The sequence below is a fragment of the Antrostomus carolinensis genome, unplaced genomic scaffold, assembly GCF_000700745.2.
Source record: "Antrostomus carolinensis isolate BGI_N321 unplaced genomic scaffold, ASM70074v2 scaffold12604, whole genome shotgun sequence".
NCBI classification, from domain to species: domain Eukaryota; kingdom Metazoa; phylum Chordata; class Aves; order Caprimulgiformes; family Caprimulgidae; genus Antrostomus; species Antrostomus carolinensis.
Window position 1 is genome coordinate 25,482 of NW_010310153.1, and position 14,488 is coordinate 39,969.

General features: G+C 40.9%; 1 protein-coding gene across 1 annotated transcript in view; it reads left to right on the forward strand.

The window, feature by feature from the left end:
* The window catches only part of LOC104523666 (collagen alpha-1(XIV) chain), a 27,289-nt gene extending 24,295 nt beyond the window's left edge, over positions 1-2,994 (forward strand). The window contains exons 11-13 of the mRNA XM_029084583.1: positions 187-264; positions 1,172-1,327; positions 2,669-2,994. Coding sequence (XP_028940416.1) covers positions 187-264; positions 1,172-1,327; positions 2,669-2,994 — 560 coding nt within the window. The remainder of the gene's footprint in view (positions 1-186; positions 265-1,171; positions 1,328-2,668) is intronic.
* Positions 2,995-14,488: the final 11,494 nt, after the last annotated feature.

Consider the following 14,488-nt stretch of genomic DNA (forward strand, 5'->3'; position numbering starts at 1 on the left):
CCTCTGAGAGGCTCGGAGAGAAGCGAGGGAAAAAGATCCAAATAATTCTTTATTTTTACCTCCTTCCTTCTCTGCCATCTGTTTTTAGATGAAAAAATAACAGATGGAACTATAACCCTGGTTAAATAATAAACACTGTGCACAGTTTTGTTCAAAATGTGACTCTGATGAGCACTATTTCCTTAGGTTTGCCAGGCGAGAAAGGAGAAAAAGGCAATCCAGGTGTTGGAACTCAAGGACCCCGAGGCCCACCAGGATCTACAGGTAAAGTTGTTATGTTTGGGACACCTGGATTAGACCACTCTGACCCGCGTGCAAAGCAGCTCGGACCTGCATGGCTCTGTCCTCCACTTCTAAAGCATAAGCAGCAGAAGAGTCAGTAGTTTAGGCATCTTAACTGTCATAATTTTCTTACTATGTAATATGATGTTGTGATGTGTCACATGATGCTGTCATCAGTCACACAAGTATCTTCCTTTCCCCTGTGATAAACTGCTTCTCCAAACCCTTCTTTTTTAATGTTTTAATTATTTTTTTTCAGAGATGGAGCCTGGAATGGCAAAAAATTAATTTGGATTAATTGCATTTGTTTTCCCATTCCCTCAAGCACGTGCCTAACATTCTTTGACAAAGAAATGTATATTAATTAAGCACATTAATCACTGGGATTTATACTTAGCTCTTGAAAAAGCAAGAGGGGAATATCCAGGTCCTGTTGAAACAGGTGTAAAATCCTGTTGACTTTGTTAGGATATTCTGGCCATTAGGGCAGCAGTATCGAGGCACAGCGCTACCCAGAAGCTGGATTGAAAGGGGGTGTGTGAATCAAGAGCTGCGCAGGCATCCAGGGCTGTCCTTTCCCCGTGAAACTGCTTTTCTGAACGTCTGACACTTGGTGAAACATTTGCTCTAGTATGAATTTTTGTCTAAAAGCTGTCTCTGGCAAGAAAGACAAAGCAACAATCTGAGAGGAGCCTTGTTGGGAGCAGGGAAGGCTGCAGCCCTTCCCTCAGCTTGCCCAGGGGGATTGGAGCCAGGATGCCCTCTTCTGCTCAGGCTATCTCCTGGAAGTGTTTGGAGTTTTCCAAACACCAGGCCTGCCAAGGTGGCCTAAACTCCCTGCTTTTTTGAAAGATGCTACTCAGGTGTTTCATCTTCCTCTTCTATGCAGGACCTCCAGGAGAAAGTCGAACTGGCAGCCCAGGACCACCAGGATCTCCAGGCCCACGAGGTCCTGCCGGTCACACAGGACCCCCAGGCTCACAGGGTCCTTCTGGCCCACCAGGCTACTGCGATCCATCCTCCTGCGCTGGTTACGGCATGGGAGGTGAGTAGCCAGGAGCCAAGGCAGCTGCCGTTTGCAGAGGTGGGGGTGGCATTTTCTAACAGCCAAAGTAAGATGGAGGCTACTGGTGAACCTTGCGCTAAAATGTGGGAGCTCCCTAAAAACGTGTGTGTGTCCAGTGCTGCTGTACTTTGTGGGACTGCAGCATGAAGCGAAGGTGACCCCAGCGTAGTGACCAAAGGAAGTCCACCCTCTGATCCCAGCATGTAAAACAGATCCCACGGAGTGGGTTTTTGTCCTGTATGTGTTTGTGTAGTTGTACGAGCCTGCTCCATCTCAGCTGAACGGTCTGTGTGTTGAACCCCCACCTCCCCATGTTCGTCACAGCAGAGTTTTAATTTTCAAATGTGTTGCTCAACTTCCTCTTCCGTGTGCCCCCGAATGGCATGAGAGCATGACCCTTACTAAACCCCTAGTCGTGTAACCTGACACAGGGATGCACGTGTCCATCATTAACCAGTGAAGCAACCTGGAGAAAATGATTCTTTCTACATCTTCTCTGTGTCTTACTTTCCCGTCTTGGAGAGGCCCTGGGAGGAAGTTAACACAATTACCAAAACCTGGGTTGCCCAACCTAAAATCAAAATTTATTAGTAAAGCACTAGTTACTACAAGTGTTCCACACCAGGCGTATTTGTTTGATGTTGACGGTTTAATCTGCCCGCGAGCCGATTTGTATGTTTTACTTACCTGAATGTTTTTGTTGTCGTCTCTTCCTGTCCTCTTCTCCTCACTTCCACTCCCCGTTGCTCCCGTCCTGTTTGAAGGCCCATTCCCTTACAATGGCTACCAATCCAGAAGGTGAAAGGCTCATTCTGGTTCAGGTCTCATTTGGCTGAAGGTCAGAGATGGATGCTGAACTGCTCTCTGCTTTCCATCAAGGATATTGACTACCACTAATGAATTGACTAGCTGGTGTACATGCACTTAGCTTCCTTGCGCTGCTAAAAATGATTGCCTGACCCATTTTTGCCTGTTAATCACGTATTCTCGACTGTAACTGGAATAAGCTAAAGCAGGCAGATTGTGCAGTGTATAAGCACAGCGTTACAACTGGACATTTGACAGATTCTGGTGGTGGTTTCCAACTAACTTGGCTGTCTGTTGGTGGGTTTCCAATTGCTCTGGCTTATTAATTTTGTTAAATGTTTTCACTGTTCCTTTATGTGAATAAAAGATGTGTATTTAAAGATTATATATATATACTCACACACATTATATATATCTATATATAAAATGTCAATTTCCTAATGAGTGCTTTAATTTTCTACTCCCCTTCTCCTGTGTTAACCGTATGAATACTCTTGGTGGTGGTGGGTTAAGGTGGATACGGTGAGCCAACTGATCAAGACATCCCAGTAGTGCAGTTGCCACATAACTCCTACCAAATCTATGACCCCGAGGACCTTTATGATGGTGAGCAACAGCCGTACGTAGTTCACGGGTCCTACCCCTTATCATCCCCATACTCCCAGTCCTCCTATCCATCACCTCATCTTGCTCAACCAGAGTTTACTCCTGTCCGAGAAGAGATGGAAGCCCTTGAACTGAGATCCCCCGGAATTAGTCGCTTCACAAGGAAGATAGACAAAAGGAGCGTCAAGACTCCGCTACACAAAAGGGCGAATGGAAAAAAACCCTCTCAGTGAACTGTTTAAAAAAAAAAAAGGGAAACATTTTATGTGCATCAGTGTGTGGCCTTTTGTCCAGGTGCCTAACCTGTCATGGGAGATGTTTACAGGCTCTTGGATTAAAGGAGACAAAAAATGTACCTGACCAGCTGACACAACGAATAATGGTAATTTCCTTGCATGCCAGAAACCTTTAGTATGTTAGTGGGTTGGTGGTAGATGATGATGAAAGGTCACTTGTAGATCTTTCTCTGGAGTACTGTTCCATACACTAGTCAAAGTGTATCTAAAAAACCACATCTGGCTAGTTAGTGTATGTAGTGTACATTCAGAAAAGTTCATGTTTGGTTGTTTTTTTTTTTAATCCATGTTTTTCCAGCTGATTATGTTCTGTTAGTTTTGGATTAATTGCTTTACTAGCAGAGTAACCCGACTAAATGAAACAGCGAACAAGGCATAATCAGGTTTCCCTGAACCCAGCTATTACTTTTGTAAAGGAATCTTTCTTTAATGGAGTTGTTTTTTTTTTTAACCCACATTATATAAATTCACAAGAATGTTCCGTGGGAGCACACTGATAATTTATTGTGAACCTCTTTCAGTTCTGTTTTGTATGCAAATAAAAGTGGCAAGCTTTTATACGTTAATTCTGCATTTGGTTGATTTTTTAACTTGGAACAATTGTATAGATCTTTGGGGTACATAATTTATAAAGGAGAAAATACATTTTCCTTTTTCAACACTTTTGGGCAACAGTTTTATTTTCAAGGATATAGACACTTAGTATAAACAATATTGAGCCTTATTTTTTTAAATTATCTATGAACAAGTGGAGAGTGCACCTATGAGATGAGGTCCCAGCTCTGGCTGTGAGATTTTGCATAGTGCTGTGCCAGTCAAAAGCCTGGCAGGTATACTCACAAGGCAACTTGGATTGGCTAATGATGGGAGGAAGGAAAAACCCCAACCCAGCCACTTGAGGAGCACAAAGTAATTCATGATGATGTTAAAACAAACCAGATAGATGATAAAGTGACTCGGTGAACAGCACTATGGAGACCAAGCATCAAAGCAGGATTTCAAGTGGAAGCTCAGAAGTGCTCATTGAAGTTGAAAGCCTAGATTTGGAACACTTTTAATCCAGCCCTATAAAGATGATGGCAGGTGGAGCCCAGGACTGTGTTCCTGCTCACCCCGACTCATTTTGGTCTGTTCATGTTCAGTAAGGAAAGACCTTGCTCCTGGCCCCTGCCAGACACTCTCAGCTCATCAGGAAGATGACAAACTGGTACCTTTGCTGTGTAATCTCAAATCATCTGGCCTAGAATTCAGCCCCATTAGTAACACAAACCATTTAAATATGTAACACCCACAGCTGGGCATACCTGAGGCCAAGTTCTGGCGAGGTGGCTGTGTCACTCTCTATGCTGTGTTTCTGTTTTCCCATTATGTCTCTCACTGTTAAATCCCACCACTTCCTTGGAGAAAGGTGAGAAAAACTGATGGAAATACGAGCTGAATGTCACTTCCTTACCTGGACTTGCATTTAAAGTAGAAGATGGTAGAAAAGTATCATGTAACTGACAGACTTTGAGCAGCTCAACTCCCATTTACAGAATGCTGAAGCAGGAAGTGAGCATGGCTGTGCGCACACACGTACGGATCGGAGCCTGGCACACACAGCTGACAGGCAGAAATATTCCTAAAATTAAATCTAAATCCCGGTTATGGCTGCATTATGTGATTAGTTTACCTGCTTGCACTTGGCTGTGAACATCCACATTAACTTACCCTGAATGTGAGCACTCTGCCCACCCCCTGGCAGGCATTTCCAACCCCCCCAGCCCCAACATGGTGTACTGACACCTTCTGGAGTCTCCTCCATGATATGCCAAATTGTGGGTCCTGTGGAAGCTGCTCTGCCAGCAATCCTGCCTGCACTGTCTCAGAAAGACTTTGAGCATCACGTTGAAATTAATAATTTGCACCACAGACTGGTCATCAAGCAATGCTATATCCATTCTCAAGTTCCTGTGGGACCAGGAAGAGTGGTAGGGCAAAGCCAGGGGACAGTAACATGGAAATGACGACTGGTGTTATTTGCCCCGTATCTCAAGTGAACAGTAACAGCCTGACCCAGTGCCCGAGGGTGCCTGCCCTGCGTGGCCAGTGTTACCTGCGCTGCGCCCCTCCAACAGCTCCTGCATCCATCCCCAGTCACCCAGGGTGAGGAATCAGCTGGAGGCAGCACTGCACCCTTCTGCCCTGGAGGATCTGGGTGTCCCCAGCCTGTGGGATCCTCAGCTGTAGGATACGTGCCCGACCAGCTGCCAACGCCGCCCTCTTCCCCCTCGTGCCACAAAGCACGTACATGCTATGAATAATCAAAGAGATTAATTGGGGGCAATAAAGTAGGCATATTCATTACAATTTTATAACTTAATTTATATACTAAAGCACAAACTTTAACAGCACTAGTTAATTTACCTTAACTTTATAATGGCATTTACTGGCAGAACGCTTTCTGTATCAGTGGTCATTGGTTCACTTGCTGGGCATATCTGGGTAATAAAAAGTAACTGGTGGGCACTACCAAGTTAGAAAAATATTATTCAGGATTTGTATGTTCGCCAAAAAAAAGTAAAGCACAGGCGCATGTGGTCCACATTTTCTCCAAAATTCAGTCTCTGAATAATCAGGAGCGTCTCGTATTTTTCCAGCCTGCCTAAGCCATGTAAGTTGCTGACTGTGAAAGTCTTTAGCACATGAGGAACAGCTGATGCCACCCAGATCTTACCAATAACGTAAATGTGCTGTGTCCTTACACAATAAAAAGCATTTACTTTAACCTATTGCTTTTAAAAGCAGCTTTTGCTAGTTAACCAAGTGTGGTTAGTGACTTGGCAATGAAGTCGGCACGTTCACTGGACAGGAACATTTCCTGGTATAAGCTCATCTGAATGCCAAAGAAATGCCTGATGCCAAACCATTATTTTTTATTGTGAAATAAAACTATAAATAAAACAATGTTTTTCTTCCTATATGATGCTTGTATAAAATGGATATAGAAAACAAATTTTCCTTACCAAACACTGTAAAATTTGGCAGATAACACATCAGCATCTGCTACTGTACAGAAACCAATAGGTGTTTCATTTATTTACACAACAGCTTTGGGTAGAGAGTTATCTGTGCAGAAAAGCAGCAATGAACTTCAGGGAAGTAATTTGCAGAAGCAAAATAATTTTTAAGACTTATTTTGCATTATCCAACACTGAAGTTCAGTTTCCTCATTTGGTTTTCATAATAAAAATGTTGCTGTTTCATTCTTTAATACATTCTTTAAGTAAAAGGAAGGCGTGTTCCTGTGACTTGAATCAAAATCAGATGTGGGCTTAAGAGGAGAAAAAAACCAGAGTATCTCCATATGATCTGCCTTTACTGTCTGCCATTTCAATAAGCTCTTTAACAAGATCTAGACTATGCTGGGTTGCCAGCAGACCTATTCCTAGAGAAGAAGAGCCACTTAAGAAAATACCCTGCACAGCCCCAAAGGGGTGTTTTAGTTGGTAAACAGCACTGTGAGTCTGAAGTGTGCTACCTCCAAAAGCTATCCCTAGATGAACTGCTGCTCTGCTTGTCCGCTTTCTAAGGCAGCCAGAACGTTATGGGTATCAACTCTCCTGTTGACAATCATGTAACATCTCTGTATCAAGAATGAAATAGAATTAGGATAATATTTAATACCACTCAGCAGCCAGAAAGTAGAGAAGAGTCAACCCTGATGTTGTCATTCAGCACACTAGAGGTTTAAGTGCAGACTAACAACACTCTGAAAAACAGTGAGATTATTAAAAAAAAAGTTCTTGAGTTCCTGTTCTGTTCATTATTCGCCTACGTTCATTATGCAGTTCTTAAAGCTACACCTTTCCCATCAACACGGTTTGCTCTTTGGATGCAACCTAGCAGACACTCACCTCTGAAATTCATGCTGTCCTTGCTGTTCTGCAGTATTCCAGCAATATGTTCTGTTGGAACTGAAATGTCACTCTTCCAGCATACAAGAAGCTCCAGACACTGTGAAATGCTGCAATCTTCCTCCTTGTAGCAAAGAGCCCCCTGTAAGCATAAACTGATATCCCCTTGGCTTCATTTTTGGTATGACATTCCATATCAAAAGGTGACCAAAGCTTCAGGATGAAGAATTATGGTCAGTCACCAAGTGTTTTTTTTGGTCATAATGCACAGGCTCAACTATAGGCAAAGAATGTCGTGCAGAAAAACTCTAGAAGGTGGCTGAAGACTGCAAGATAAACTCCCACAGGACAAAAAAATGACCATCACAAATCTCACCACCTCCTCATTCCTCTAAGATGCATCCTTTAATAATATTTTTCTTAGCTCTCAGAGCACTGCAGTATGCATGCACACATATGTGGTATGTGAACTGCCTCCTCTGAGGAGTTGTGTTTTTTTAATCTAATTTGGCTCTGGAAAAAGTTTGATTTTGCTGACCACCACCACCACAGTGACTTCAGTGGGTATATTCACCTACAAAGACAAGGAACCTGCAGGCCTGCACAGACATGCATTCAGCAAAACCTCACTGTTAATTTCACAGGGTATGTGCCCCTCATTCTAGAAAAGACTTTCAGCAGAACTGCACCAGCAGTTACAGAAGTTATAAACAGCCCAAGCCACTGGTTTAGGTTTTTTTTTAAATGTCCCAAAGAGAGGAGTTCTATGTGAACAATTCCCTTGTTCTGAACTAAGACTGGCAGTCTCTCATTCATCAGGCTGTGTAAGGATGGATCACCTGTTTCACCTGAAGAGCAAATCAGATTATTTACTGCCAGCGCACCATCCGTGGGAGCTCCCTAACCATAATTCAAGTTTTGCAACTTTTAGAGTGAGATACTTCATTTCAGTAAATAACGTATTGTTTCCATGAGAAGTAAATATTCATTAAAAAAATGAATCAATTCTTTAGTAATAGTATTAAAACAAATGCAATTAACAAATACCAGCTCATACAACACAGAGTACAGGTGGCATTAACAACATAATATCCATTCTTGGCTGCTTCAAACACAAAAACTTTTATAATCTTTCCAAATAAAGTCTGCTAACACCTGCCAAAAACATTCTGTGTAGAAGGGCTGACTGAGATGCACAGATGCTTCCATGTTAGAAGAATCTTTTTCCAAGGAGGAGAGACATTCTTCATGGCAGTTCTTCTTTTATTGTTATTACTTCCTTCGAAAATCTTTAGGTCTGGGGTGAAAAAAAAAAAAGTGCTTTAAGAAATATACAGGAACTACAGTGGCTTTGCTTTAAGGATGCAATTACAGCCATATCTATTTTTATTTCCTTATTCTAGAGCTTGAGGTTTTTGTGCTGATGAATATTTTCGGATTTACATTAAAATGACAGAACAAATCAGATGCTCACTAACACCTCTAAGAATTTACAGACGTCAGGACAAGGTGTTTCTTATGAGCCACTTCTACTTTCTTAAACAAAAACAAAAAGCATCTTTAACTGAATGCAGTCTCACAGTGACTTTAAACACTAATATTAATTAACAGCATAGTCCACCACAACACTACTAGAGTAATTAAAACCAGTGATTTAAATAAAAAAACTCCTTTGAATTGTAAAGGTTCTGCAACCCCTTCTGCTTGGCTGATGAATGTGGAAAACACTGAGATAGCAGACTGCTGTTTGTCATCCTCTGCAATTTCCTATGCAAACCTACATCACTCACTTTGCCTGCCACACATCCACCAGCCTTAGAAACCACATTCTCCCTGAACCTACAAGGGACTAGATGATGGTTTTTAGAAGAATGCTCAGTTTAAGAGCAGGCTGCAAGTCTCCATCCCTAACACACATGGACGGGCTGCTCTTCACAGCACACTGCACCCACATGCAAACACACCGCCTGCAACAAGGCAACCTGTTAGAAATACAGCAGCCCTTTATTCCTGACTTCCAACTGCTTCTCTCGTACACCAATCGAGACAGGTGATGTGAGCTGTGTCTCACTAGAACTGAACAGGAGGTGTAGTAACAAAGGTTTTGTAAACGTGTACTAGGTCAGTGGATTTACTAGGAAGTTGAATGAAAACAAAGTCTGGAATACAGGAAAAGCTGCAATCCACACCAGTAAACCAAGTTAAATGCACAACGGTGGTAAATTTTATCTTTAATTCTGTCGATCGACGCAAATTGAAAGCAGATAGCAATGGATGCAGGGAGCTTACTCTGGGGACAGAGAGTTTAGATGGCTGCAGAGATGCCACAGAGAAATCTAATAATTAGTCATTAAAATCATATGTTGCAGATCTAGCATTTTTCAACCAATAGCTCTGCAAAGTGAAGTAATTAATGCAATTCTTGCACAAGCCTGTAGGATCTTGGGTGAAAGCAACTCTGGAATTCAGTCGGTGCTATTTCGAGTGCATCGTATAAAATCTGATGATTATATGAATTTTAAAGAACAACTATTAAGACGAGCTAGTGTTCATGTTGTAATGAATCACAAAGCTTCTTTGTTTTCCATTTAAATGGCATATTCTGTATTAACATTTGGAATTGCATCTTTTGTACATGAGAGAACAACTGTAAGCACCATATCCGCTATTTATATACTCACTTCATGTTGGACTTGAACATATGCAACACTGGATGGCTAATAAGGACTAGATAGTCATGTTTCCTAGAATCCTGGATTTCAGTTCTCAGAAATATTCCACATTCTGTTACTCAGATCTCACCCCTGCATGCCACAATATGTATTTCATTATATCACACTGTTTGTGATGTATTAGGAGAGCAGGACTTTGAAAAACTCTGAGCAGTAACATAGCAGAAGTTTTATCACTGCATCCATCCCAGACAGGCGGACCAGTGCTGAAGCATTTCAGAGATGCAGCATGGTAAAGACATCGTTGTTGTGCAGTTTATACTTACTACTCTTTTTTAACAGGCCAATTCATCCTCTTGCACATTGCTCAAAGGATTTTGCATTTTTCTTTGAATGGCACATTTAAATCTTCAATCTAGGGTTACACTGGAGTGCTGCAGAGCTAGGGATTTCACAGTACTTTGTTCTTGGGTGAAAACCCAATTTTTTTATTTTTTCTTTCTTGCTAGCAATCTGTATTTCAGCCTTAACACTTGATGTCTTAAAGTTAAATGCATAAACACTGGACTCTTAGTCTGCAGTCTTACAAAGTTAATGAAGCTTAAGGGCAGGATTTTCTACACTGATACACTTGTGTGAACAAACATAAAAGATTTTAAAGCCTTTTCTAATGCCACAGTAGGCTTTTATGCCTACTGGTACTTGGCTTTTGGAGGCCACAATCTCTGCTTTTAAAGAGTCTTTGGCACTATGAAAGCTAAAACACTGTCTTTGGCAGAAGTGTTAGAAATATTTTGTCAGTCAAAGAACATGAACCCACAAAAACCTTGTCTACTCAGAGAGAATTATGAACTACTTGTGAGCACCAATGGATAACTGTTCATTGATAAATGACATAAACCCACGCAAGAGTGTTCTTCAATGACAGTGCTTTGGCTCTTCCCCAGCAAAGCACTGAGATTATGCATTTGGAACAAAGGAAATTATATCTGCGAGAAGAGATGGTTCAGAAATTCACCCAAAGGCAAGACTTCACATAGCTTCTGCTCTTTTTTTTTTTTTTTTTTTTTTTAAAAAAAAGTGACATTCTTTGTGTCCTGGTTTTGCTAGGATAGAGTTTTTTTGCTGTATATTGACAGCAGACTTCCAAGACCAGGGGGACAGAGGAGGCAGAATGTGGAAACTACCGTTGCTAAAATCAATGCTGAAAAGTGAAGTATTACAGGTTCACTGAAAATATGCAGCATTAGTCTGTGCAGCAGATGTCTGCCACCAAAACAAGTGAAAAAAAAAATGTGTCCCACTAAGATTTTATACTGCATATAAAAAACATTAAGACATAGTCCAGTGAATTCTGGGCAAAACAGTCAGCAAACTGAATTAACGTGGAATTACACCATGTTTCTCAGTGCTTCTCTCTCTTAACAAATACTTCACTGTTGACTAAAAGAAACTGAAGTGCTAGTCAAGCTGGTAAACTCTGATTACAGATTTCAAATCTCTTAAATTCTCCTAACTTTTTTGCATACTCACAGCTATCAGGAGAGGAAAACAGTTGATGTAAAAGTCAGACAATCCACAGTTTCAGTGACTTTACAAAACTGCACATGTGTGCAGTTCATAGGATCACTTCTGGCTATGGAAAACAAAGGTTCTTAGTGGTCCCCTCTGTAACTGCTAGCACTTTCTTCTTCCCAAAACACTGCAGAATTAGGGTATTTCACATAAACTCTTGTCTTTTGAGATGGATGCCAGTCCTACACGCTCGAACACTGAAGAGATCAAATGGACCAAGACAGTTTTCCCATTTACAGGGTAACTGTAACTTTTTCGCTCTGTGCTCCAGCCCAAGAAGTAAACTCAAGGTCAGAGGAAGCCCGAGCACACTCTGGAGGCACATTAGCCTTGGTTCAGTCTGTTTTATAACCTCGACTGCTCTTGTACACATATACCTGCATATACCTCTTTGTAACCAATACCCTACAAAGCTCCTCTACTCAGATGTCAATTTTTTAAATAGCCTTGAATTTGCCTTTACTTTGAAAATAATTATTATTCTTATCTTTTGGACAACGATGGCTGTCAACAGTAATTGTTTCAGCAAGTGGTAATTCAGTCTACAGTATACAAGGAAACAGTAAAGTATCAGGAGTGAATGTGAACACATTTTTTTTTAAAAAATAACACCTCTGAAACCAAGTCCCATTATGTAACAAAATAAGACAAATGCTTCTTTAAAACATCAAAATCACAGCTCTATACACATCTTTGGTTTGTGTCTTTTTAACCTCCACCATAACTCCCACATCAGAGAAGCTCCATCACTGACAGCAGTAATACTACCGTGGTAGATGCTAGATCCTGCAGATAAAAATACTGCAGTCCTGTGACTCTGCAAGTGTACGACTTTGTAGAAAGCAGAATAAAACTTTGTCTAAACTTTGTTTACTCAAGAAACAAGTTATTCAGAGCACTGGAGCATGTTGCCCAGGGAGACTGTGGCATCTCCATCTTTGGCCATATTCAGAACCCAACTGGATATAGACCTAGGCAACCGGCTCCAGGTGGCCCTGCCTGAGCGGGGGGTTGGACCAGATGACTTCCAGAGGTCCCTCCCCATCTCAGCCATTCTGTAAAATATACTGAACTTGGTCTGTGTTTAGTACAACAGTTAGAATTGCTTTTTAGACAAAACTGTAACCGTGTGAAACCTGTGTCGACCCTGAAGCAGGATTCACAATGGCAAGCTGTAGCCTGAGGAGGTGAGTCAGTGAAGACAGGCAAGAGCTTCCCCAGGGCGCTTTAAGTACAGATCCATTTTATTCATTCCAAATGGAGCTTAAACTACCTGTGCTAAAGTAACACTGAAGTCTGCTGATCATAGATGTTAGTGGAAGAGTAACTTAAGCAGCTTCCCTAACAAACCCCATCAACTCTAACATACATGAGTTTGTGCAGATGCATAAAACAAGGTTATCTTAATCTAGGTCAGCTCCCTGACTCTCTTTATTCCATTGCTACACAAGCAGAATAGAAAGGCAAAAAAGTGATGGATGATACTTAAAACCAGCCTTTTTGCCAAAAGAAATGCTCATGAAGCTATGACCTCAGCCTCTGAGTATCTCAGATGGCAAATTCAAACTAAAGTACAAAGAAGAGACCTGCTTGCATAGTTGCATCTGTGATGGGAACCCCCACATAATATTCAATATTCTTTTTCAATATGCTGTGAAATGTGCATTTTCTAAAGGATTTTTCCTGTCAAAGTGGACAGGACAGACACCCTTTCCAAAAGTTAAATGTGTTCAACTTTCAACTCCTGGAGTGAATATTTATTTCCATCAAGTCTGAACAGACTTGCTGCACAGTTCCATCTTTATTAAATCCTTGTCAGCACATTCCAGCAAAGATGTTTCCCTTCGCCTAGCAATGTGTTGTGGAGGTAAAACAATCTCAGAAAAAATAAAATAAAGGGGGTGTTACTCTGTTTGTGAAGGCCAGATCTAGGTCATCACCAGTCTGCATCACACTGCAACTGTCTTGACTTCAAAAATGTATAGGCCAACTTCACAGCCGTATTTCTAGGTGAGTGAGAGAACATCTCGTAATATCATTCTTACAGCAGACACGTGACAACCAGCATTACTTACCTCAAATAAATAATAAGGTTAAAGCTCTGGAGTAATATATGACACTGTCTATTTTTTATGTAAATAAGTTATTTTACAATCCTTTAAAGCATTTGATTTTTCAGACAATCCTTTTAAAATATTTTTCTTCATTTTTAATAACTCAGAATATTTCCTCAAGACGACATATTTTAATCCAAATTATTCCCTTTCGTAGAACCTCTAAATGCACAGGGATTACCTATAACAATATAATTTATAATAGATATCGCTCTTCCTTCTTCTCCCTAAAGAAGTTACACAACTGCCTATTTTTTCAACCTCATACTGCACATAAAATATCATTTGACAACATGACCTTATCTTCTTTCAAGCTCAAAAAAACTGGATAGTCATCTCTCCTTAAACAATCTACTCAGAATAATTTTGTTGTTACGTTGCATTGTCTGAGGCACTTCAAAAGAAATTTTACAAAGTCTAATTTCATGGAGTTACTACTGTCATTTGTGTGCCTGCAAGCATGTCTTCATGATTGCTAACTAATGCTTTCAAAGCGGCCTCTGCTAAGGAGGGAGACTGTCAATGCTGCAGAAGAAGTGGCCTGTCAATACCTGCTCTTGACTCAGCAATGCACACCTGGTTTGGAAGCTTTGAAGATCTCAAATTGCATTTTTCTCTTCACCTGTGGGCAATTATCTCACCTTTGGAGAACGTGACCCAGAGAGACAGAGTTCTCCCCACTTTCTGCAATCTCACCAGCAGTAACAATGAGTGTTCAGAAAGGATTTAACCTCACATCAGCACTGGAAAAGGTCAATGCCTTAAGGCTACCTAATGCTGCACACTAATAAACTGACAAAGAGATAAAAGCAGAGGTACAAGAGCAAAAGTTGAAAAGGCTAGGCTTAGAATTCTGTTAAGATTTCACTGCTTCCATGAATGAGAAAAAACACTCCAGATGCATTAAAAACTCCATAAAAATTAATAACCATGCTGTATGAAAGGCACACCCATCTCTTCCATTCAGTCTGTGCCACATTCCCTATTTATTACTTGAAAAATGTAAAGTCTGGTAGGGCATGGGTTATCCATAAAAAAAAAAAAAAAAAAAAAAATCAGTCTTAACTCACAGTTATCAAAATGTTTTAAGAGTAACTCACTCTCACTCATGCCAGAGGATTTTAGGTCTGTGCCTGACAGGATAGATTTTTTTCCCCACCACCTTTCCCCCCCC